This window comes from Chamaea fasciata, unplaced genomic scaffold (genome assembly GCF_029207755.1).
Source record: "Chamaea fasciata isolate MVZ Bird 193981 ecotype frontalis unplaced genomic scaffold, bChaFas1.0.hap1 SCAF_16, whole genome shotgun sequence".
NCBI classification, from domain to species: domain Eukaryota; kingdom Metazoa; phylum Chordata; class Aves; order Passeriformes; family Sylviidae; genus Chamaea; species Chamaea fasciata.
This window is the reverse complement of record NW_027094101.1, coordinates 10553352-10579790: the sequence shown is the minus strand read 5'-3', so window position 1 is coordinate 10579790 and position 26439 is coordinate 10553352. Positions and strand designations below refer to the sequence as shown.

Sequence of the window (26439 nt, the reverse complement as noted above, 5' to 3'; positions counted from 1 at the left end):
TTATTCATCACTAGCAATCTGATTTTAAATAACACAATTTCATTGGCTTCATCCGGTCCCTAGCAGGTCTTTAAATTAAGCCTGACAAGAGATTTCACATTAAGCCAGCCTGGCCTGTAGCATCTGCCCCGAGAAGAGGCAGAAAGGAGTGTACAACATTGCTTGATAACCTCCCAGCTGACAACACTATTAAATCTTCTGGAATGAGCCTGGACAAAGTCAGAGCTGAAATCAATACACCAGAACATCAACAGCTTGTGGGACTCATTCTCTTCCCACACAAACCTCCCTCACTAGTCACCTAAGGTGGGCATTAAGCAGAGTTATTGACTCACCTCTCTGACTGAGGATGCCCTCGGGCCTGAAGATCTCTGGGGTCTCAAAGGCAAAAATGCAGTCGCTCTCGTGGATAGTGTCCAAGTCATCGGTGTCGCAGAAGGAGCGATGGAACCCATCGTAGTACATCTCTGTCAGCACTATCTGCAGGCAGCAGGAGCAAACAAGAACCCATCAAACCACCCACTGTTTCGACTCAGTGCCCTGCCTCTCAGCTGGGATTTTCCTGCTAAGGGATGGCATTCCCAAGACACCCTGTCACCAGCCAGGAGCCAGGAACAGGGCAAAGGACAGCCATAAATGAGGAGCTGCGGTAAAAGCAACATATGGAAAGGTTTTGGTGGGATTCAACAGCTTTCCTGAAGCCCTTCCTACAAAGGAACTCTCATAGGTGCCCAGTGGTTGCCTCACTGCCAGGATGCAGAGATCACCATGGGGTCAGGCAGGTCTGCACACTCCATGGGGGCTATTTCAACATCACTAAGATTCAAACAGCCAATGCATAGGGAAAAGCATGGTCCAGATTTCCACCACTGCCTCACTTCCCTGTTCAACCACGGGCAGTGAATTTCGATTCCTACATATCCAACAAGGGACAAAAGCCTTCACTCTCCCTCCCACTGCGGGGAGGGCACACAGTGAGCAGCCCAGCCCATTACCTGCTCCAGGGGTATCTTGGTTTCCGAGGAGACAGCCTCCCGCAGCCTGGCCACGGTTCCGGAGATGGGCACGGCCACCCCGATGCGCATGCAGTGTGAGCACTTGCCCCGGTACACCACAGTGACGTACAGCGGCCTGCGGAGAGCATGGAGCACTGCTGGGCTGGGCTGAGCACCCCTGGGCACTGCCTGGAGCAGCCCCAGCCCAGCCTGGGCACATCCAGGGCCCTCTTGACTATCCAGATCCACCTCACACTGGACTTGCACTCAGCTGCAGCCAAACAAGGGTGTTTGATTTACAGACTCCTTTCTTACTACATGGCCTGGTGTTCCTTGCTCCCACAAGCAGAACATCTCAAAAAAGGCCCACAAAGTTAAAACCAAAACTGTCTATGAGAAGGCACTCAGTTTTCCAACAGGGATCTCATAAGGAAGCTTGGGACAGTCAGTATAAGACAGCACCTTGAAGTACTTGGAGAGCTGCTACTGGGAACAGGCAGCCTCTCAGGCCTCAATCCTGCCTCCAACAGCAGCCAGCAGCACCAATGGGGAGAGAAGAGGGAGGGCACACCTTCCCTGGGCCCACTCAGCCTCCACCCGGTGGTGAAGCAGGGATTTCCAGAGCAAATGTGACAGAGCAATGTTTAATCTGCCCTATCATTACTCTATTCCATTGCTTCTGGAACCTACACAAGTTTTCTGGATGCAAACACCAGGTGAAGGAGTTTGCTTATACCACAGATAGCTTTGCTGTGCATATCTATCTTCACTTTGAACATTTTATCTGGACTTTTTTCCTCCCCTGAAGCTTTTTTCTTTATTTGCATCGGCTGTCTTTCAAAAAAGCAAAACACTTTGCAGAAAAGATTTTAACTTCAATTTTTGAAATTGAAGTGATAAGTGAGGCTCTTCTAAAAAAGTGTGCTTCATCCTTTTCCCTTTCTTACTTTTAAAATGCTATAAATCAAGTGAAAAGCAAAATATTTTGGTTATGTGAAGCAAAGACTTTTTCTCCCAAAATTAATTCTATAGGAAGGACAGGCCTTTCCAAAACAAGTAAAAGGCACAATTTTCCATTTTACCTGCAAAGCAGAACCTGCAAAGCAAAACATTTAATCCCCATACAGTCCTATCTACCTTTCTTAATGACTTATCAGAAATTTTGCTGGTTCTGTGTTCCTGCTGCAGCAAATTAAGCACATGACATGCACGGGGAAGAGCCAAGGTCACGCTCAGGACGGTCCCGTACCGAGTGTGCGGCAGAGGGATCGGCAGAGAGATGCACAGGAAAGGGTCAAACGTGTTGCTCTGCTTCTGGCAATGAGGGCACGTCAGGGAGGACCTGGGACAAACAAGGAGAACAGGGCACAGTTATACCTCACTTCATTGGGAATGTATAAACCATCAAATCCCATATTCACCAACAGCAGATCCAAGAGGAAACCCTGGAAGGGTTTTGTCTTTATAGAGAGGTGAAACGATGGGACAGAGACAGTCAGCACTGGAATGCACACAGCTCTTACGCAGGAAAAACTCCAGACAAAAGTCCATTCTCATTCTCCAAAACTCCATTCTCATTCAGAATCAATCTGCACCTCACAATGGCTTTGTGTCTTAGACCAGGCTTAAGGTTTCTCCTTTGCAAAGGAAAAGTTGGCAAATACTAGGGAGAAAGCCAACCATTACAATTATGACAGCAGTACAGGCACACGCCATCAAGGAACACTGGTGATTCGGCTGTTCCCTTCCAATAGCTCTGACATTAGAAAGTTCTCTTCCCAGAAAGTAGGGAAACTCAAGGGAAAGCCCTGAAGGGACAATGATAACTTCAGCCTTGGATTCCCAAGTGCCAGATGACCAGCACTCTGCACACACTGGAGATCCCTAACTCCCAGGCACCTCTTGCCATGGGCTTTTCCCTCTGACAGTCACGGTCAGCCTCATAGCACCGAGCTTTCCTGAGCCTTTGCTCATGAAGCACTGACTCACTTTCAGGATGCACAGGAACAGGTGTAGTGGTTCATACTGCAGATTTACACAGAACATACAAAATATGAAGCAGTGAAATTCTCTCTTTCCTCTAGTACAAGGTCTTAGTTCAGCAGGAATTCAGAAAACAGCTGTTAACACAATGACACCAGTCCAAACTGTACTGGGAGCTAGTGTCAGTTTAGAATTATACTGGGGTCACCCACACATTCAACGTATTTACAATACTGTACCTGTACTGGGCTTGAAAGAGCTCCTGCACAAAAGTGCTACTGATGGGAAAGGCTGGGCCCTCAAGCAGCACATCATCCTCCAGCGGCGGCTGAAAGAGAGGAACAGACCCTTGAGGCACACCCAGGTGTGAGGGCTGCAGCAAGCAGGTGGCTCCAGAAGGCCAGTCAAATTTTGCCTTCCTAAGCCAAAATCACTGGCAAAATGCCACAAGAATTTTAACTACCAAGCACACTCAGCTCCAAGGGGTGGGCATGCAGGAAGGCGAGGTGGGCAGGGCAGCCCAGTGAAGGGCAGGGGGCTCACACCTGACAAGGCGGTAACACCTGCTGGCTATTGCAGAGCCACTCAAACAGGACTGCCTCAGGGAGCACTTGCCAGGGATTAGTGGAACAGCTGGTTACACTCCCAGGGCAGAAACAAATATTATTTTAACTTTTGTTCATTCTGAACTATTAAAGTTGAGAAGCCAATGGGGAGAACTGCTTTAAAAGAAAAGCCTGTGTGCAAAGTTAGACTCCCACATTGTCTCCCAGCATACCCCTTACCTTGAGTGGAGGCATGCCACCAGAATTCACCACATTGTTCAAATCCTCGTGGACTCTGTCGAGGAGCCAAAGCAGGAACTCCTGGGCATCGTGCTGGGCATTGCCGCGGTACTGCATCGCGTTCTTGGACACGATGTTCTGTGGAGAGACAGTGCAGCAACAGCTAATGCAGGCCTCAGGCCACTCCATCCACCTACCCCTGCCCCACAGCACCTGACACTGCTGCCCTCATGAAATCTTCTGTTTGTTCAAGCTGAAGCAAAACAAGAACTTAGTCTCCTAATGCCCACGCACTCTTGTTTTGCTCATTGCAGCTTTGGTGAGGTCACACATTTCCCAAAACCTTGATGCGGGTCTTCCATGCTAACCTAGGTCTACAATTCCAGGACTCAGCCAGGATCAGGGCATCTAAATCACAGATGCTTCTACAGTCTTATCATCATCATGCAGGTAGAGCAGGTAGAGCACAATTACTTCCCTCCTGTCAAGCACAGGAGTAGTACAGGCCACCACAGAATTTTCCCCACTGGGTACCAAGAATCCACTATGCATTACTTGCTCATCCTAAACACTGTCTTCTATGGCCACTCCAGCCAGGGAGGTGCAGCTTTCCCTGCACACAGGGAACCACACAAGGTATCCCAGAGCAACCACGGCTGGGGCAGCAGCCATCCCATGCTGCACCTACATCCTTGGCACACCTGCGGAGAGAAAAGCTGCTCACACAGGACTCCAATTTATTGAGAGGGATCCTCAAGAAGGACAGTGACACAAGCAGAGGCCAGGCAGTACCTGCAGGGCAGGAATGGGTGGGAAGGCTGCAGAGCCCCGGCCCAGCAGGCTGCACATGCGTCTCACTCCCCTCATCAGACTTTACAACAGATTTGAGAAATGAGGTTGGGTTGCTCGCTTTATCCCTCTGAAAATGGGGTCACCAGGGAGGGGGTGGTGATGAAAGAGGCAGGAAAGGACTGATAAACATATACTCTCCATGCTCTATAATCTGTCCACCTGTCTCAAGGCTGCAAAATAATGGAAAACAGAAATAATCTGCCCTCATTACATATGTGCAGCCCTTCTGACAGCAGATTTACTGCCCTTGCTGTGCAGGGACCAGCACCCTCCCACATAAATTATGTTCACACAGCTTGAACCATGAGAGTGGTCCCCAGCCAACACCCTGTGCCACACTGGTGTGACCCCAGTACCTCTGCTTGGTGTCCAATGTAACCTCAGCTTGGGATGCTGCTGCAAATTTTTTTATAGGGGAGAGAAATTCGAAGCAGTCTGTGTGCATTTGATAACTAACGGAGATCTAACAGCCTTCTCTGCTCCTAGTTCCTGTTAAGCAAAGCAAAATCTACTGGCAGAGATAAAACTATAAAATATAATCCATAAACTGATAAAATATAATCCATAAAATGGATCCAAAACAGTCTCTTCGGGTACCAGCGTGATACCTCTTACCCTCCTTCAGCAGAGAGGTGAGCTGAAGGCACCCAGACAATGATGCAGGGAAGAATGTATGGCATATATTGTGGAGACTTGCTTTGCAAACATTAACTTTGTTCAAAGAAACCTACATTGAAAATTAAATTTAGACCTTAAATTACTGTGTCAAGTTTCAAACTGAAAATCAATTACTAACACATGAAGCAGAGATTTAGTGGTTACCTCACTACATCTCTCCAGAACTGTTACACATGCTCCTACAGCAACACAGTTGAGTTTTGACAGCTGGACCCACCCTTCCCAAGCCACTGCACCCAGGAGATGATGTCCCTTACTCCCACCGAGGGAGGAGGGCTCCAACAGCACTGCAGGTCACAACAAAGCCAAGCTCGTTCTTCTCAGTGATGTGACACAGAGAGCCAAGGGAAAGGAGTGCTGAGGCACCAGCCATGTCCCCAGCAGTGTGTGGTCCCTGTGTGCCAAGACACAAACAGGTGTGAGGGGAGCAGGTCCGCACTGACGCTGCAGCCAGAGCCCCTGTCTGGTATCCTTTGCCCCACTGGGCTCAGCCAACAGCCACTGTCACTGCACTTCAAGGGCCCATCTAGACAGAGATGATGATAAAAGGCTCTTGGCTTCGCTGGGATGAAGCAAATCCAGTATTTGTGAAAAGGGGACATGGAGGTGTTCTGTACAGAAACGTAAGGACTTCAGGAATCCAGGCTAGTATTTGTTATTGCCTCTTCCCCAAAGGCACAGCACATCATCCCAGTCCAGAGCTTCCCTGGCTTTCACGGATGTGTGTCCCTGGTGATGCAGTGTCCCACAGAGAGCAGCCAGCCTGTACCAATCCCAAGCACAGTGAAGCCACAGATGCACAGCAGTCACGTGCCCTGCTTTGTATCTGTGTCACTGCTCAGCTCAGAAGCATCTCCATGATAATTGCTCTGGTTTCCTCAACACTCTTGCAGCCTGAGTGGACTAAGGATAAAGAGCTGCCTGTGGAGACACATCACAAGATGTTGGAAGTGATTCAGGAAGCACTACAAAATATCAGATGCAACTTCCTCACAAGAGGATGTGCTGAACAAACACTCCAGCAGCAGCAGCAGCATGTTCCCAGCGTCACTCACGCTTCCTGCCAGCGCTGCTACAAGTGGGTCCATTACTGCATCAGCCCCTGCAGCTCCAGGGAAAGCTGTGTGCCCTCCTCCCTGCCCCGCTCAGGGGGCTGTGGCAGCAACCCCAGACACGCGCGGTGCGGAGGGAACAGTGGACACAGAGTTAGAACAGCCAGTGCTGAGGGACACGATTAAATCTGAGAGGTATAGAGGTGCCGACTCAAATAAACAATTTAACAATTGAGACAAATACCAGGAACTCCTAAAGTGCAGCCCCCCCAGCCTGATGGGTCAGCACCAAACACAGCCCCACACAACTCCCTGTCCCCAGGCAAACTTCCTGGTGGGCTGAGGGCAGCAGGCAGAACAGCATGGGGGGTCCTGTGCCATGGATGGGGGACTGCAGGCCCTCAGCAACCAGACTGTCCATTCCTGAACAGCTCCAGGAACATTTGACAGGCAAAGTAGACAAAGGAACAAGAACCTCATCACAGCACTGGCCACCCAACACCTCTCCATATCTACTTTCCAAGCCTACTTTTCCAGCCCAGCAGAAGGTTTCTCGCCCTTGCCATAACCCTAAACTTTCACTCCTCTTTTGCTCATCACTTAAGACAACAAACACATCATTTCCCTGTTCCTGCAGTAACACAACAGCAACTGTAACTGGATTCAGATAGAGTTAGGAAGCAAATGCTTTAAAAACACATGAAAACCACCACATTTACCAACCCCCAAGAGCCATTAATCCTCTGCCCCTAATCTGGCTCTCCTGTAAGCAGAGTTGGCACATCTGACCAGCTTCTGTCCAGCACTGCGGGGTATTAAGAATGACTCCAGAACAATTCTGGTGCAGCTGTTTCAGCCATGGGGCACCAGGAGTGGGCATGGACTCTGACACTGCCTCCCACCACCTTCCAAGATGCACAGCACCTCCAGCCCTCTCCTCAGCTCAGTCCTTGTGAGCTTGGCAGGAGGTGGGTGGATCCTCCATTCCACCAGACATGCATGCACTGGTACACAGACACCCTGAATGAAGTGGCTCCATCCACAGAGATAAGGGGGAAAATCAGAATTTCCTATCAATCCCACTTATGTACCCCTAATGCAAGCACCCTGCAACCATATCAGTCCATGCCTGCCCATAAAGCAGATTTACAGCAAAGACATATTACCATTTTTTACCAGGCCACTGAAAGTTTAATAATAATTCATCTACTGCTCTAAAGAGATGCAATAAATAGATCGAAACAGAGCTGAACTACTGGCCTCTTCTTTGCTGCTATTATTGCTCCAGATCACAAAGACAACCAGTGGAAAAATGCCAGTCTGCTATTTTCCAGTGTGGCCCTGCTAGGAAGCAACTGTGGAAGGATTTTGCACGTGAACAGATAAAGTCAGCTCATTAGAGACCTGACCCAATGATACACATGCACAAGAGAGAAAGGCTATTCTCTATCTTCTGTTGAACAGTGAGTTACGCTCAACCACGTTATTTCTCTTTTTTAAGCCCACAACCACAGTTTTGCGTTTGAGTAAGACCTGAATTACCCTCTCTGTTCTCACACAGCACTTACCCCTCTCTGAAGATGCTCTTTCCTGGGGAGACCATACCCAGCCAGCAGCGTGGTTCAGGCCCCAGGGCTCAGCAAGAGAGCAGAGGCAGAAGAAATCACTGTGGACTTACCACAGGCACCAGGCAGGGAAAAGCGAGCTTTGATGACAGGAGGTCTGTCACAGCAACCAGGGCAGGACAAAACACTCCTCCCTTGCCCTGTGGGCATCCAGAGGCACCAGGGCTCTGCAAGCAGCACCCCACAGGACATGGCAGCTCCCAGGGCAGCCCATGTCCCCACACAGCCCTGCCCTGTGCAATGCAGAGGGCAATAAGCACAGCCCTCATGAGAATATTTCAGGAAGCAAAGGCAAGAGGAGCACTACAGGGAGCAGCACAGCAGCACCAGAGGGATTCTCCACCACGTTTAACAAGCCCAGACAAGAAGCATCACCACACCAGCCCTGCCTCACAGCTCTCATGCCAGCAGCTACTCTCATCCTTCAGGCTGAAGCCTGTTAATCCTCATTAACCACCTTCCTTCAACACACAAGGAGAGAGTGAAGTTTGTCCAGATGATGCTCTCCAGGGCTGCCATGCGTGCACACACAGAGGTGGGCTGTGGGTGCTGCACTTCCCAGATGGCACACTCCTTTCCAAGCCCTTCCCTGGAGGGCAGCTCTTGCTGCCAGGAGAATTCACCCTTATGAAGAGCAGAAATCCCATATTTTCACCAAGAACTTATTTTCCTGCTACACTAGTGGAGCAACTGGTGGGACTGAAAGGAATAAGGGATTGAGGGGCAGGAGAATGCCACAAACGTGAAGTAGTTCAGTAAAGGACTGACAGTAAATGCTGGCACAGAGGATGGATGTGAAAGCTGGGCTCGGTAGCCCAAGGAGCTTGTGCTCCAGCTGCACACCTGCACCTCTCCTGCTTTCTCCAGGCTTTGCTCCTGGTCCCAAGGTGGACACAGAAGCTGAGATGGGGGGATCCCATCATGACCACTCTGAGAAGCCTTCCCTTGCACTTTATAACAAACATTCACTTCAGTGACACAATCATATGCAAACAAGGTCATTAAGCAATGCTTTGCTCAAATGGCAGGAAGAATGGTTTCACTCCAATCAAGTGTGGCCACGTACAAAGCACAGAGCAACACAGATCCAATTAAGCTGCCTGGGAACTGCTTCCACGGGCTGCCAGGCACGACACAGTTCTCACACTTTCTCCACATGTCATTTTGCACAACAGCATGGAAATAAGAACCTGGAAGCTCAGAAGACAGAAAACACATTTTGGCCATGATGTACATTTATCCTTCCAGCCTCCCAGAGGCCATGGGGCAGAGGAGCAGCAGAGCTGCTCCACACTGGGGTCTCTTCTCCTGCCTCGCCCAACCCTCTGCTCTGGAGAGGAGCACCCACATCACATTTCTGCTGCCCCCTCTAGCAGAACCCCTCAGCAAACCACATCCAACCTATGGACTCTGCAGCTCAGCCTCAACTCCGCAGCCTTGTGCTGCACTCGCTCAGATCAAAGTTTGAAACAGAAATCCCCAGAAAGCATTTGGATTTCACAGGTAAGTCAGACGGCTGCCTTAAGGCAACCAGACCTGCTGCAGGAAACCCTTCCCAGGGGGTTTAGGAGTATGTGTGCAGAAAGTGAGTAAAGCAACTGTAAGGAAAAATAGGCAAGAAAATAAGCAAAACAAACTAAAAAAAGCAATAACCTTATTGATAATGAACATTAAAAAAAAAAAGGGCGTAACATGGCAAGACTGCCAGACCTTTGTGACCCCAGTGAACTGCACTTCCGTGATGTCGAGAACCATCACAAAAATGTTGAAAATTTGTAACTTGCTTTTTGTTTCAAGGAAAGGGTGTTAACTCCAATTCCCAAAACAGTCTTAGGACAAGCCTCCTCAGTATGATGAAGCACCTGGACTGAACTTCAACAAACACCTCAACATCACATATTACCTAACCCACTCAAAGCCTCTTTAGACCAACACAGAAAGTGAAGCACCAGGAACCAAGAGCCAAGGGACCAGGAGGGAAGAGTGAAGGGTCTCACATTTATTCTTTCATGTCCCTTTCTTCCATCCCTCTGTGCAGAGGGAGGACAGTTTCCTCTCTATGGAAATATTTAGGAATAAGCACTTGACCCTATGCAGAATACAATGAGTGATCCTGGGCAAGGCAGAGAGCAAGACAATGACATACAATCCAGGAGATCACATCTGACACATCACTGGCCCCATTAGCACGGCACAGGGGCTCTGGTGAGCAGAAGGGCCTGGGGCTGACAGCTCCGTGAGCAGGACCAAGGCTCCTGACACCCACGTTGCCCCAGCAGCCCCGCTGAGAACTGCTCTCACTGCACCTTCAACGGCAGGAAAGATCTGACCGTGTCAGCTCCGCCAGGGGTTCCTTTATAACCCAGGAGTTAGTGATTAACCCCCAAAGAAGTGCCCAACACAGCTGGCAGATTGATTGTCCCAAAGTGAGGTATTTGCACAAAATGCATTCCCAAAACACCTTGAAACAAGTTTCAAGCAGCTACTTAGAAATCTCACACCAAACGTAAGTTTAAAAATAAATAAATAAATAAATAAATAAGGAAGCAGAACTTTTAACCTGGCACGATAACCCCTGCTCTACGAACAGGGATATTCATTTTGGGTTTAGATCCAATTCTGACAATCCAACCCAAATGAGTTATGGTGACTGTGCTGTATTCGCTGACCATGCTGCAGGTCACAGCCAAGGCTATCTTCTTGTAGGACAAGAAATGCAATCCCAGCTCCGGCATGCAAGGGTCTCGTTAGACATTGGCACGCTTCAATGTACAACTGCCTTAGAGCCTCAAAGAAAGTCTCAAAACAGAAAGATCCTCATCATTCACAGAAGACCCACACTTCACAGAAGGCAGAGGATTTACATAAGAACATAATTTTTCAAGCCCAATTAGTTTAAACCAAAATCCTTCTCGCTGATGACCCCCACTATCACCCCCGAGTGTTGCAGACCTACTCCCAGTACAAAGGGTGCTCTGTCCTCCCTGTCTGACACTCCCAGGAACTTTGCAGGCAGGACGGACAGCTCCCTGCAAAAAAACAAGCCCAAAGCCCTGCTTATACAATAGATGTTTGTCACCATTGTCACACCATCACAAGGGGGAAAGAGGAAGCACAAGCTGCAATATTGGCCCCTGTTATGAAAGCAGCAGCTTTGTTTGGGCAGGAAAACAAAACCCCCTGAGCAATCGGAAGAGAAGGACTGTTAAAGCAAACAGCAAAGGAGCACAGGATCGATGGGAGAGTCATCCTCAGCAGAGAAACCCAGGAACTACCAACTCTGCCATGGTACTCCCATTCTGTTCCCCAGGCTCCCAACCCAGGAAGCAAAGCCTTCTGCCTCCACCTCTCAGTCCAGTCCTTAGAACCTTTTCCTACCTCAGCCTCCTACACCCCCTGTTCTGTCAGCACTCCTGACCTCCCCTCTCTGCCAGGCTCTCCCCTCAATCTGCCACCACCACAAGCTGAACCATTTATCACAAACCAGTTGTTTGAACTGCATTTTCCTCGGTTTCTACCAAGGAAACCTACACTATCTCTACTACTTTCCTCTACACTACCATGGAAAACCAGCTGAGGGTAAAAAGCATTCCAAAAATCATTCCTTCAAAGGCCCCGATCACATGGACTTTAAGATTCGCTCCCTTGAAAATAATTTCCTCCCTTCCAAGAGAGAAGCCTACAGATATATGCATGAGCAAGATAATAAGTATTAACCTTTATCCAAAAATACACTTAGCACCTGCAGAGAGGTATTTAGGAAGTGCCCTTCCCCAGTTATATTTAGTGCCAGAACAGGAAAAATAGCAAAAAAACCCCAACACACGGATTTGAAAGCATGCTGAATAAAGAGCCTTTTGCCTATCAAATCAGAATTGCTGTCAGTGGCTATTACTGTTGGAGGGAAAGCCCAAAATTACTCTGCAAAAACACTTTATACCCATAAAAACAATTACATCAAAGCAGATCAGGAATGTTACACCCTCTAAGCATAACAGGCTGGGGGGATGTTTTCTTTGTTTTGGGGAGAAGCAGCAGTTTCCAGAATGGAAACACCAATCTTTGCCTTTCTCCAAACTAAGCCCCTTGTTTACATTTGCAAATGAACGGTGCAAATCTGCTGCTGGGAAAAAGTTTAATTAAGAACTGAATTTAATAGCAGGTTCAGGCAACTTAACTGTCTTTACAAACATTAATTTCATATTAGAAGTAATTGACCTCTATAAGGGAACAGCACTTGACACAACGACAGTCCTCAGCAGGCTGCTGGCACTGTGCAGTGCTGAACTGGATCAACTGGGACCAGATTCCCTCCAGCAAGAGGCTTCTTAAAACCCCCAGGGACCTGTCAGGTAGGAGATGGATGGGCTCCAGCTCCATCCACAAGCAGAACATCACTCGCTTACCATCAGCAATGCCTGGAAACAGCAAAGTTCTACTATCACCACCCACGGAACATGGCCTTGATTTAATCCCTGGCCCTGATGCTCTTCCCCTGCTGTCACTTGTATCCCAGCCCTGCTCCCACAGCCTGCGTGAACAGCAGAGGCTGGCCTAGAAAGAGAGCTAGTCCTCCTTCTATCAGTTCCACTGTCAGAAGACAATCCTGCTTTCACAACCTTTTTTCCTGCTATTACTCAGGAGAAATCCACAATTCCTTTTCCTGCCACCCCACCTCAGAGCTCTGACAGGTCACAGCGAGTGCCCCACAGTGCTGCCAAGACCAGACTCATCAAGGGATCGGCTTTCCAAGCCCCATAAACACCCCCCCCCCGAAAAGAGCAGAGCCACACGTGGTCCTTGTGGCAGGCGTCCTGAGAGCAGGCAGGCGCCTTCCCTCGAAGGCAAACAGCCAGGGCTCTCCAGGGAATACCCTGGCATAGCCGTGGGACAGCTGCCTCAAAAGACACAGGAGAAGCAAAGGGAAGAGGTGCTGGCCACGCATCCATCCAAATGACTGAGGGTGCCAAAGGTCCCTGCCACCTCAGAGGACCCTCTAGGACATCCCACCTTCCAGCAGGCACCAAGGGAGAGCTGACTCGGGGACACAGTGTCTACCTGCTGTGCACCCCAGCTGAACTGCAGGCAGAGAGTCCAAGACTGTGTCAATGATGCTCTCGCTGCGTTTTCATGCATTTGAACATCTCCTCTGCAAGTCACTCTGCAAGAAAAATTCTCCTAAAATTTCCTCAAAGTTCACAGTGCGGAAGCTACCACCCACCCTCTGATTCTCTCACACGGCCAGAGAGTCTTCTGTACCAGGAATAATACTTCTCTCTATTCCAAGAGGCAAGAGCACTTCTAAAACAGCCGTGCCCGATTTCATCCAAAAGTCATGGCAGGGTCGCAGCACAAGGACCAAGCCCTCTGCTCCAACAGCTCCTAGGGCAGGCACAAGGCCTGGGCAGGGCAGGGGCTGCGGCAGGAGAACATCGTGGGGCCAAACACGAGCGAGTTCGAGCAGGTACTCCTGAAACACACTCCCCAAATCAGTCCAGACTCACAAGCTCTTGTTTAGCAGACCACGAGGCACAGCTTTCAACAGCCTCCTTCCATGCACGCTCACAACTCCCCAACAACAGTTAGCTGAAACTTCCCTAATGGTAGCACAGTAGAGGAATAAAACAGTAAAATGGGTATTTTCACCCATAAAAACCATCCAGAGCTGTCAGCCAGCATCAGACACTGAGCAAAGAGCAGTGGCAGCACCTGTCCCATGCCCAGGGCGATGCCATGGGTGCCCAAGGCTGTCACTTGACCAGGGCCTGCTGCTCTGGGAGGATGCTGGGGGCAGAAACAGCACTCCAGAGCTGCTGGCACGACCAGAGGGTTCTTCCCACCGCGTGGGTGCTCGGACCAGCGGCAAGATATCCACCACGGCAGGTGACCGGGGCAGCCTGCGGTGCCCGTGTGGTGGTGACACGTTGTGTCACGTTTGGCCCTGTTGTGAACCACACACCACCAGCTGAGCCCCGAGCCCCGGCACCCCCGCACGGCGGGCACCGGCCCCCCGGGGCTGCTCCCGGCGGCCTTGTGCCCGCTCCTCCCGCCTCGACGGGACGAGGCCCCGCTCACCTTGAAGTCGCGGCTGTGCTGCGGGGTGTACTCGAGCGTCCAGAGCGCCCGCACCAGCTGCGCCAGCTGCTCCGTGACCTCGCCGGGCGCGGGCGGCGGCCCGTCGGCGGGGGGCGGCCCGCCGCGGAACTGCTCCAGCGCCAGGAACTCGGCGAAGAGCTCGGTGTTGCTGAGGCACTGCAGGATGGCGTTCATGAAGCAGGTGTTGCCGTGGTTGCGCAGCCCCGCCACGCCGGGCACGGCCTCGGAGCTGCCTGCGGGGCGCGGCGGGGGCTCGGGGCTGCGCGGCGGGCCCGGCGGGAAGCAGCTGCCCAGGCCGCCCGTCGCCTGCGGCGGGGGCAGGCGCGGGGCGAGCGCGCCGCGGGGCTCGGGCTCGCTGCTGTAGTGCGAGAGCGTGGAGAGGGTCTTCAGCACGCGGCTCATGAACCCGCCGAGCGACCGCCCGGACGGCGCTGGGGCCGGGGTGCCGGTCGGGGCCGAGCCCGCGCCGCCGCCCGCCGCCCGCCCGCGGAAAAGCCGCTTGCTGAAGGAGCGCTTCTCCTTGGCGCTGCCGGCCGGCCCGGGGCCGCTCACCCGCGACATGGCGGCTCGGCGCAGCGCGCATCCCCGCCCGGCGCTCGGCCCGCTCAGCCCGCCCGGCGCTCGGCCCTGAGCTCAGCCCGGCGGCCGCCGCATCCCGCCGGGCCGGGTCGGGCCGCGGCTCCGCCGCCTCACGGCGCCGCCATGCACCGGGCGGGGCGGGACGCGCCTCCACGTGACCGCGCCGCCACCTTGGCGACGGGCAGACGCTGCCGCAGCGCCGCCATCTTGGGTGCGGGCGTGGGGCGGGCACGGGAGGGCGGGGGCCGGCCCCGCCCACGCCCCGCCCCCGGTCCGGCTCTGGTCCCACCCCCGGCCCCGCCCCTCGGGGCCCGCGCCCCACACCGGGGGCTCCGGCCGCGCTCTCGGGACCCGCCCGGCCGGGCCCGCCCCGCTCGGGCCCGTTACTGCGGGCACCCCGCGCAGCCCCGGTCGCCGCCGTGGGGCGGCGCTGCGCGGCCGTGGAGCGGGGAGGGCGGGGCGGGCGGGGCGGGGCGGTTCGGGGCGGGGCGGTAGCGGGGGTAGGTACCGGGGCGGCCGCCCGCCGCCCCATCGGCTGCGGCGCCGGGACGGGGAGCGGACCATGGCGCCGCCGGGCCCGGAGGGTGGCCGAGGTGAGGCGCGGCGAGCGCGATTCCCCCCGGGACGGCCGTTCCGGGGAACAAACACCGGGAAAGGGGTGGGATGCCGGGTGACGGCTCCGGGGGGCGGGCGGGACAGGACCCTGCGGTCGCGGCGTGGCGGGGCACCGGGCGGGGGGCGGGCGCCGATCCCCCAGCCGCCCCCTCAGTGCCCGGTTCGCCCGCAGCGGCCCCCAGGGCTCCCGGTAAGAAGATCACGGCGCGGCTGAAGCGGACGCTGCCGGTGCGGGGCCCGCAGGCGCCCACGCTGAGCGAGCTGATGCGCTGGTACTGCCTCAACACCAACACGCACGGCTGCCGCCGCATCGTGGTGTCCCGCGGCCGCCTGCGCCGCCTGCTCTGGATCCTGCTGACCCTCAGCGCCGTGGGGCTCATCCTCTGGCAGTGCGCGGAGCTCCTCATGAACTACTACAGCGCCTCGGTCTCCGTCACCGTCCAGTTCCAGAAGCTGCCGTTCCCTGCCGTCACCATCTGCAACATCAACCCCTACAAGTAAGGCTCTGGGAGCTGGCGGGAGGCGGGCAGGTCAGCACAGCGCCAGGCTCCTTCCCGAGCTGGTCCCGGTGCTGCTGGTCAGCACTTTCCCAACCGTGGGTTTTCCCTGTGCCACATCCCGCTCTGTGCCGTGTGGTTTACACTCTCACCCCTCACTGCTGCCTGCTGACCTCGGCTAGGTTCATGCTGCTTTCTGCACTAGACAGTCCCTGTCCGCTCTTTGGTTCTCTTCAAATTCCCTTCTTCCCAAGACCAAAGTTCCAGGATTACAAACAACATCATCTCCTAAGGGATGGAAAGGGGATGTCTGTCACTCCTCTTTTGCTTCTTTCTTTCCTTATGGGAGATTTTGACATGATCCATCAACAATACTTTTTCTCCTGTCAAATCGTGCTTTACATTGCTCTCTGTTCTACTGCCAGATTCCCACCCCACAGGGATCCCAGGTCTTTGATTACTCTTCACAGATGAAGTCTTATTTCCACATACTCTGCCTCCTCAGACTTCTTAACATAAGGAGCTTGAGAGTCCTGGGAGAATTTTCTCTCTAGTTCAGTCTGCTCTGCTTCCCGAAGTCCTTGCTCCAAGATCTCCCCATGGATATAACTGTCTGCCCTCACTGATGTGAGAAACTGCAGTGAGACCTCCACGGGGAATTCTGTCCCAAGCCATGGCATCCACGTGCAGCAGGCACAGCACTGCACCTGAGCCGTGAGGTGGGATGGGATGTCACGGTCATGTTCTCTTCCATGCAGGTACAGTGCCATGAAAGAATATTTATCTGAATTGGACAAAGAGACAAAAAAGGCTTTGGAAACTTTCTATGGATTTTCTGAGGGCAAGTCCAAGGTGCGCCGGTCAGTGGATGACTGGAACAGCACAGGGAGTGACTTCTTCCAGCACATCCCTCTGCTGAAGGTTGAGGACTTCTCCAGGACAGCAACTGACCTGCACAGCGGGCAGAAGAGGAAAATAGAGGGAAGCGTCTTTCACAAGGACTCGTCCATCGTGAACTCGGGCGATTCCAATGACATCATTGGCTTTCAGCTGGTGAGTGTCACTGTGCCCTGGCCAGCGAGTTCCCTGTGGGGTAGCAGAGGGCTGTGTTGGGGTCACTGTCCCTCGGGCAGGTTTTATTGCCTGCTCAGGTGGCTTTTCGGTGCACAGTGGTGAAGAGCACCCTGTCTGCTCTTCTGCCCAAGCCCCCATGGCTGCTGCAGGTTCACCTCCAGCTCTCTGGAAGAGAAGTACTTTCCTGAAGTCTTCCCAAATAGAGTCAGTGTCATCTGTGACCTTTTTTTTGGTCCTGAAATATTTGGTCCTATCACTTAGCCCTGCATAAAAGGTCTTTGATGCCCACTGTAACTTCATACACGGTTATTTCTGTGGAAGAGAAACACTATCAGATGTACCTTGTACAATCCTTAATTTACACCTGCCTTGTAGAATCCATGATTTCAGTCCATCTGAAATGCTTTTTCCCTCTTGTGCTTGCCAGTGTGACGCGAACAACAGCAGTGAGTGTGCCCTGTACACATTCAGTTCGGGTGTTAACGCTATCCAGGAGTGGTACAAGCTGCATTACATGAACATCATGGCACAAATTCCCCTGGAAACTAAAGAAAAATTGAGTTATTCTGCTGATGACCTTCTACTGACATGTTTCTTTGATGGCCTGTCTTGTGACAAAAGGTCAGTGCACAGAAAATTCCTGCCACCTTAACAGCTTATTTCCAAGCCCATAATATGTAGGAATGGAATATTTGGTATTTGCTGAATTCCAGCAGGAGCCACTGCTAGTTCTGTGAATCTGCCTCCCCCATGCTATTAACCCCCATTCCCACATTAAAACTTCCTCGAGTTTCCATCTCCTGATATATTAAACTAGATCATACTGCCATGTAGTTTCAGGTTACTCAGAAAGAGACCCACATCTTTCAGCAAAACAAACTTCTTGAAAAGAAGTAATAAACCCCCCCATGCAGTCCTGATCTGTCTCTGTCAAAGCCAAAAGGCAGCCAGATGTGCTGCCTTTCTCCCAGACAGAACTACAGGGAACAATGTCATGATACTCGTTTTTTTTTCCAGGCACTTCACTCGTTTCCATCACCCCCTCCACGGCAACTGCTACACCTTCAACAGCGGCGACAACGGGACCATCCTGAGCACCTCCACGGGTGGCAGCGAGTACGGTGAGCAGGCACTGCACACCTGCGGTGTTCCAGGGGTCTGTGCACACGTGGGGTGTTCCAGGGCACTGTGCACATGTGTGGTGTTCCCTGTTGGTTTGCAGAGGAACTGTTTGATAACAAGTGGTTCAGCAAACTGGATCCTGCTGGAGCGTGAGCGATGTGTTGGCTGTAGATGTACAGGCTGATTGGGGAAATGCCTGTTTGAACTAGTGCAAACTCTTGCCTGAGAATACAGATAATATCATTGCATCACTAATGTTTTCCAGCTGAAATTACTGCTGCCCAGTTATATAACTTTTTAAGTGAGTTCCAGCGATGTTCTCAGCAGATGTTATTTGTTTGTTGTAGTCAGTACCACCAAGGGATGTTACTGGCTGCAGGTGCTGTGGTCTGGTTGGGCAGAGGCTGTGCTTGGCTGTTACAGTTCTACTTAAGGCCAGATAACATGAAATGAACTGTGCTGCCCTCCTTGACTAGAAAACGTATCTCTGGCTCCTGGTGTAACTTGCTGCCTTGTCTGTGTGGTTCAGGATTGCAGGTTGTTCTGTACATCGACGAGGCAGACTACAACCCCTTCCTGGTGACATCCTCAGGAGCCAAGATCATCGTCCACGACCAAAACGAGTATCCCTTCATTGAAGACATTGGCACGGAAATTGAGACTGCAGCGGCCACCTCCATAGGGATGCACTTTGTGAGTGGCAACAATTTTTTTGTTCTTTTCAGGTGCACCTTTGCCTTGGTACAGCTGTAGATAGGAACTGATGGGGTGATTTCAGAGACCCAGCAACTCGAAGGCCTTTAAATACCTCCCAGCTCAGCGGCTGAAGTGCCCTGGGGGAAATCCTGTGATAGCACTTTTCTGAACAAAAGAGGCTGTGGGAAAATCAGGTCTCTATAAACCAAACCGGCCTGGGATATTGTTTGTTCTCCCTTTTCTTCCACCCCTTGGCTTTCCAGGGGATTTTTGGTTTTGTTTTCACAGCAAAATCCACAACCACAGAAATGTGTTGTCAAGTGCCTCGTTTGGCTTTAGCAATGAGCAGGGAGTTTCATCCCACGAGGGTTCTGGGGCAGAGGAGCCAGAGCTGGAGCTTCGGGTCCCACGTTGGGGTCGGGTCCTTAGGGATGGTGGCAGCACAACCCCTTGAACTGTTTTGCGAATGTAAGTCTCATTTTGCTGGTTTTCTGTCTACCCCAGCAGTAAAAACACCCTCGTGGGCAGTGGCTTTGCTCTTGCCAGCTGTGAGCAAAGGCCAGGAGAGCTGCAGCTCCTCCTTTCCCCATTTGGTGTAGTTCAGAGCAGGCATTTGGCCCAAGGGGTTTCGGCACAGCAGCGAAAGCTTTGCCAGGTCCCCTTTCATCTGGATGGGCTGTTAAGTGAGCACTTCAGCGCTGCCTTTCTTTCTGGTGGTCTGGTCGGGAGCATCAGCCATCCTGCTTATCTGGGTGTGCCCATCGTGATAAGCCCTGCATTAGAAAAGACATTAAAAGAGGACTGATGTTTTACAAAATGCAAATAGTTAACTGTCTTCCAGCTGTGTGGAAAACTGTGGCAGCAACTCCTTGGTCAATCACGACTGAGAAGTTTGGGAACCGGCATGGTGTGAGGACACAAAGTCTCACAAGACTCTTTTCTTTGTCATCATCACACCGTACAGAGACAGTCACGGAAGGCAGAGTCTCAATATTTAATGTAATAGGTTCTTAGCACAACAGGTTTGGACTGTTGCTGTAGTACAAAAAACAAGATTGGCCACATCTTAATGTCTGTGGATAAAAGATTTGTCATGAGGAAGGGATCCAATTGCATCCTAATGAGGCAGCCAAAATAGAAGCTGGACACAATTCCTGGTCTCAGAACAAAAGCTGAGGATCGCTGTCCTGCAGGGAAAGGACAACTCCAGAGCGCCTGCTGAGTGGTGGGGGGTCGGGATTGTCAAGACAGGGCTGCAGCACCGAGGTGCCAGGTCAACCCTTGTGCCCACAGGCAAGGTCACAAAAGAGGACACGGCAGCTGTGTCCCACACGGTGCTGCTTGCTGGGCTCTGAACACAGCATCAGTGTCTGGTTATTGCTCGTGTGCTTCTGCTGGGTACTAGGACTGCCCCCCACCTCCAAAAATATTCCAAGATGTTTGGAATGCAAACAAGGCATTGCTTGGTCAGAGTTACAGTGCTTTAATTAAATATTTAGTTTGGAAATTATTTCAGTACCTGAAGGAACAAGTAAGCTTTTGTAGGAGCATAAGCCGCAACAAAATAATTCTATACAAAGGTTCGATCATCTCTTGGAAGCCCCAGGAGCAGACTGAGGCAGTGTCTTGGCACTACATTGTATGTGGAATTTAAAAACTGGTTTCAGTCAGTTTTCAGAAGTAATGCATCTCTAAAACTAAAATCCCATCTTTCCCTCCAAAGAGAGATTTGAGCATCTGTAAAAGCCCTGACTTGCACAGAACTGGCCCAGAGCCTTGTCTTGCTGTAGACAAAGTGGTGAGGTATGCTCCTATCAGGTGTGGCCTCAGGAGCTGCATTCAGTGCCTTAGGGGCTACGAGCCTTTCCAAGTTCCTGCTAAATTGATCCTTTGTACAGAATTCTTAATTCTAATTTTAAATTCTGTAGAGAAGGACAGGTGAATGGATTCTTAAATGGATGTTTCTTGTGGTTTCAGGCCACTCTATTGTAAAGTGGATAATTACTGCAGAAAGATAGCAGGGGCTGAGGGGGGTAAGGGAGTCTGCAGGAAGTGGGCAATGCAGCTGGAACCAGATTTCGGGAATTTGAGGGCTCTCAGCCCTGGTTTCACAGAGCTTGCAGGCACAGCCTTGGCATGTCAGAGCTCTTTGCTCTGGGCAGAGAACAGGAAAAGTCATTAGCATTTGAGAGGAAGGGTCAAAGCAGTACCTGGAAAAAGGTTTGAGGGAGACACAAACATTTGATTTAAAGTGGATTGAGAGAGGTGCTGTTGAGCTCTAGTGGAGCTTCAAGTGCTGTTTACCCATGGCACAGGAGCAGCCAGTGCAACAACAGCTCAGGCAGGTGGGGATCCTCACAGAAAATAACCCAAAACCCCCGTCCAACAACCCCATCCCTCAGAACACAAACACTCAGAGTAAACGACCCACAGCCTCTAAGACTAGGAGAGAACATGCATATGGATTTCTCTGCTTTGAAAAATCCTCACTGCTATGATTACACCACCTTGCATTCCTGCAGAAGTTTTCCAGGAAGACAGCAGAGAATCCCACCAGAACAGTTTTTTGGGAAATGGATATTAGAAACAAAAAAACCCTTGTTTTGACAAGGGATTGACAAATCATTTTAGGTAGCAAAAGGTAAACATTCTATTCAAAGCTGCCTTATCACTTACAGTTTCAGAGCTGGGATAACGTGTCACTGAATCCTTTGATTTCTCTGCAAACTCCAAAAACACAAGTTTTGTTCTTTTCTGTTTCTCAGACTCGGTCTCGCAAGCTGAGCAAACCCTACAGTGACTGCACAGAGACAGGAGCTGACATACCCGTGGAAAATCTCTATAACAAGAGCTACTCACTCCAGGTAAAGCTATTACATTTGGGTTTATCAATTGCTTGAAAGCTACCTGCATAAAAAGCTTTATAACAGTCTGTGGTTCAGGACCCACGACTGGGAGAAATCCGAGCACAGGGTTGTTGCTTTTACCACTGATGTAAAATACAATGGCACTTCTTAAAATCCAACTTTTATTCCTAAGTGGTTGCTGTTTGAAGTTCCCTCAGGCACCCTGTCAGATAAAGAGAGAACATGAGCTCATTAGGCAATTTTCAAGCAATGTGGGACTGGAAAATATTGGCCAAGTAAAGGTTGCAGCTTAGTAACCCTTGAAGCCAGAAATTGTGACCTTTAGGACTCCAAGAATAACAGAAACCATCTAATCAGTATCCAGATAGCAGGATGTTTGTTTACAGAGTAAGTTTCCACTAATTTTGCATGGTTTCCGTAATTGGGTCCTCTTGGAGAGTGTCAGTTGTTCTGGCACCCTCCACCTGAAGAATTGTACTTACATTAGCTGCTGCCTGCTGCAAAGCCCAGGTCTAGGCTGAATTTCTGTTTTATGGGAAATAGGAAATCTGTTGTAGTGTAGGGCCAGGTAGGATCACCCAGACATTATCTCAGGTTTTTAATAACAGTACTTCACCGAAACTCAGTGTTCAGGAGGGCTGGGACTGGGACCAAAAGGCTTGACTGGGATTTAAAAGAGAAGTTCTGTTCCTGCATGTCCCAGTGTTTTAGCACAAACCACAGTTCTGCTGCCTTATTAATCCTCCCAGCTTCACCTCTCCCAGTAGGCACCAGCAGGGTTTGGTGGAAGCTGTGAACGTTTGCTGCTGTGAGTCACTTCCCACACCTACTTAATGATTCATGGGCCACGTGCCATGGCAGGCCTAAAACCCTCTCCTTGACTCTGTAAAGAGCAGCTGCAACACTGAAGCTTTTGGTGGCTATAGGGGAAGTGGGGGCATTCATAAAACCTCCATATATGTAATCCTCCAGGAAGATTATATTCTTATTTTTTGCAGTAGAGCCTCAACCCTCCACCGTACTTTCCACCTGTTTGTATTCACTCACAGCAGAGCCTGAAGGCCCAGGGAAACAGGGTTCCATCCCACTGCTGTTGTCAATCAGCAGGACGTTTTTAGGTGCACAGGAGCCTGGAACTTGTTGCTGCCTCTTAGCCCCCAGCTCTGTTTTTTCTCCCCAGATCTGCCTGCACTCCTGCTTCCAGAAGGCCATGGTGGACTCATGTGGCTGTGCCCAGTACGCACAGCCCTTACCCGCTGGGGCCGAGTACTGCAACTACAAGAAGAACCCAAACTGGAGTTAGTATTGGAACACTTCTGGCACTGCACTCAGCTGCCAGTCCTGTCCCCTGCAGCACCAACCCATCACACAGCCCCTGCACCCCCAGCATGCCAGTCACACAGCCCTTTGCATCCCCCATGTCCCTGTCACACAGCCCCCTGAACCCCAGTGTCCCTGTCACACAGCCCCCTGTACCCACCCTGCGCCCCAGTGTCCCTGTCACACAGCCCCCTGTACCCACCCTGCGCCCCAGTGTCCCTGTCACACAGCCCCCTGTACCCGCCCTGCACCCCAGTGTCCCTGTCACAGCTGCTGCACACCCAGCCTGCTGGGATGAGGCAAATCTGCCTTAACCCACTTAAGCCCCCACACCCAGAGCCAGAAGTGCCTCCCTTGCTCACACTGGCTGGTTTGTGAAACTTCCCCTGGTGGCTTGTCACCTGTGCCCACCACATAACAGTCGAGTGGAGGGCTTGACCAGGTGTGGCAGTTTCCAAGCCCATATCAAGTGACACCCACTTCTCAAGAGTCTTTTGCAATATTTATAGGGTAGATCTTTTTATCCCCACCATGTAGGCAATGGCCACAAAGGCCAGCTATACCCCAGATATCCCACTCCAGCCCAAGTAGCAGGTTTTATGTCTGGCTTCTCACACACATCCTATTCCTCCCCTGCAGTGTACTGCTACTACAGACTGCACGAAAAGTTTGTGAAGGAGCAGCTGGGCTGCCAGCAGATCTGCAAAGATGCCTGCAGGTGAGTCCTTGCCACAGCCAGAGGTAAAGTGTGTGTGGGAGTCGGAGCTCACAAGTGACATCCTGCCTCTCTCTGCAGCTTCAAGGAGTGGGCGCTCACCACCAGCATTGCTCAGTGGCCATCCACCGTGTCAGAGGTGAGTTCCCAGTTGCACTGCACCAGAACAGCAGCCTAGCACAAGGCATTGAGTAACCCCAGAGGCTCAGCACAAAAGCAGGAGGCCCTAGGGTAGTCAGTAGCATTCAGTGATGCTGCTCCCAGAGACTAGTCTGTAGTTTCCAGCTCAGGAACTCCCCCTCCAGGAGTTCACCATTAATCTGAAATTTGTCTTGGGGGATCCCGTGGGCTCAGCCTCTCACACACTCAGTTCTGGTTCTCATGGTAGGTGTGGAGCATAAGTCCCTTCCCAAGGGTCTCTGCACAAGAACTTGCAGCTAGAATTGCATTTTCTGTCTGTTCCCCAGGACTGGATGCTCCGAGTTCTCTCTTGGGACAAAGGGCAAAAACTCAACAAGAAGCTGAACAAGTAAGTCCCCCTGTGTGTTCCTGCCTCGCACCTCCAGCTCTGATACGATCTGGGCAGCCCTAATGATGGCAATTGGGGAAAAAGCTCCCTTGGAGCAGCCCAGCCCTACTGGTCCAACTGGTTATTTGCATAGTTTTTCAGTATGTTTCATGTTATTGTTTTACTAAACCCTCTGCCTGCCTCCTGTTTCCCCAGGACAGACCTTGCCAGCCTCATGGTGTTTTACAAGGACCTGAACGAGAGATTCATTTCGGAGAATCCTGCCAACACGGTGAGTGAGCATGCTGGTCCCTACTCCCAGGAGACACAGCACTTCCTCCCACGCAGGCTGGAAGCTTTCACCTGCCCAGGGGAGCAATCCCACACAGGCAGGGGCAGGAAGCTGATCTCAGATACGCACCTCTGGGCCGGTCCTGCCCTTTCCAGCCCTTATCTCGGGCCACGTCTCTACCTGTCCAGCCCCGAGCCTTGTGCAGGGGCAGCCTGCAGGCTACCCACAGCAAGCTCAGCTCCAAGCTCCTTCTGCAGCAGAGCCAGAGAGAACAACAGCAGAGATGGGCCCACTACATTTGGGAGTGCTGGGCAAGCCCTGGGTGCCTCGGCTCGGTCTCCCTGCCTGCTGTAACGGCACCATGGACACATGTCCATTGCAGAGTCTAACCTTGTGCTCTCTGGTCTTCCAGCTTGTCATCCTTCTGTCCAACTTCGGGGGCCAGCTGGGGCTCTGGATGAGCTGCTCGGTGGTGTGTGTCATCGAGATCGTGGAGGTGTTCTTCATCGACTCGCTGTCCATCGTGCTGCGGCGCCAGTGGCAGAAGGCAAAGAAGTGGTGGCGGGACCGGCAGCGAGGCGGCTCGGGCAAGGCCCCGCGGGCCTGCGACCCCGAGAGGCAGGGCCACGACAACCCCGCCTGCATCGACGAGGACCTGCCCACCTTCACCACCGCCCTGCGCCTGCCGCTGCCCCAGGACAGCCCCCTGCCCAGGACTCCCCCGCCCAACTACAGCACTTTGCGTCTGGAGACGGCCTTCACAGAGCAGCTGCCCGACACGCTGGAGCTCGGCCAGCACTGACACCCGTCACCCGCCTGCCCGGAGAGGTGGGTGCTGCACCCACATGTCCGGGGCAAAAGGCACAGAGCCAGTCAAGCACTGAAGGGCTGTCAGGTCACACCCTTACTCAGGGATTGAACTGGCAGTCAGAGCTGCCCTGAGCAAAGCTCAGACACAAAAGCCGAGGACTCAGAGACAGCAGGAGCTTCGAGCAACATCAGCTCTCCAGTTAATGATGGCAGGAGATGGCTGGAGCAGGATGTGGTGCTAAGCTGGGATGTCTCACCAGGCAAAGGCACGCATTAGCCACCAGCTGCACACACCCCATTGCATGTGGGCAGGAATTGCTCCACAGCAGCAGATTGATGCCACATTGAGCATTAACACTAATTGCTCTCTGCTGTGTGGCTGGACTTGTGGGAAAAACCCCAGGCTGTCAGGAATCTAGGATGGCATGTGTAGGAAGGGCATGACAGGGGCTTGGATAAAGCACAAAAGAGCATTAAAGGAAAGCTCTCACTTGAAAGCTCAATAGAAACCTGATTCCAATGGTGGCCTGAGGAGCTCTTTCTTGTGAGATGAAAAGCCAGGACAACCAGAAACGTGCTTGTAGAGCAAGTTGCTACACAGCTGGGGTAGGAAAGCCCGAGTCATCCCCAAAGAATCATCTGAAAGGGCATGAAATCCAATTTGGAGCACAGTAATGGAGTGCATCCTCTGCAAGCTTGTTCTATTCCACATCACTCAGGCAACCCTTAAACATAACTTCCAAGGAGCTCATTAAATGACTTCCCAGAAGCCTCACAGGGAGTTAGCTGGCTGCTCTTTTCCTGCTCAATCTCGGGCAAGGACTTCCTCCTGCAGCCACCCAGTTCCCCACCTGCCTGCCCTGGCACTGCCTGGAGGATGTCTCGCCTCACCTGTACCTCATCCACCTTGCCCGCATCCACAGAGCAGTGTCAGCACCCACCTTTTACCTCCTGTGCTACTGCCCCCCTGGGCCAGGGGCTGCTGTGTGTGCCCACCCAGCCACAAGTGCTCCTGGGAGAGCTGGGGCACCCAGCTCCCCGTGCCACCGCCCACTGTGCTGCCTCCAGCAACCTGTGGAGATGATGAGCAGAGCCCACCCCACGCTGGCTGCTGGGGTCTGTGGAGACAGAGCGATGCAGAGCATGTGAAGAGTGTCTGAGTGGAGGAGTTTCTCCTTTCTCTATGAGCTTATTTTATAGAGGACAGTGAGAATCCAGAAAGGTTCTTTTATGTGCAATAAAACCTATTTTAACTGAATTATTTAAATAGATGATAAA

General features: G+C 51.9%; 2 protein-coding genes across 2 annotated transcripts in view; one reads left to right on the top strand and one right to left on the bottom strand.

Annotated features, from left to right (window-relative positions):
• USP31 (ubiquitin specific peptidase 31) overlaps positions 1–14627 on the bottom strand; it is a 28857-nt gene extending 14230 nt beyond the window's left edge. The window contains exons 1-6 of the mRNA XM_066197956.1: positions 14046–14627; positions 3764–3901; positions 3218–3306; positions 2245–2337; positions 996–1131; positions 336–480 (exon numbers count right to left, since the gene is read on the bottom strand). Coding sequence (XP_066054053.1) covers positions 336–480; positions 996–1131; positions 2245–2337; positions 3218–3306; positions 3764–3901; positions 14046–14627 — 1183 coding nt within the window. The remainder of the gene's footprint in view (positions 1–335; positions 481–995; positions 1132–2244; positions 2338–3217; positions 3307–3763; positions 3902–14045) is intronic.
• Positions 14628–15158: 531 nt separating this feature from the next.
• SCNN1G (sodium channel epithelial 1 subunit gamma) lies at positions 15159–26439 on the top strand. Its single transcript, XM_066198101.1, has 13 exons — positions 15159–15238; positions 15433–15757; positions 16516–16810; positions 17259–17452; positions 17849–17952; positions 18483–18646; positions 21415–21513; positions 22697–22814; positions 23476–23554; positions 23633–23690; positions 24019–24080; positions 24276–24351; positions 24764–26439. The coding sequence occupies exons 1-13, from the start codon at positions 15208–15210 to the stop codon at positions 25151–25153; spliced, it is 1995 nt and encodes a 664-aa protein (XP_066054198.1). The 5' UTR covers positions 15159–15207; the 3' UTR covers positions 25154–26439.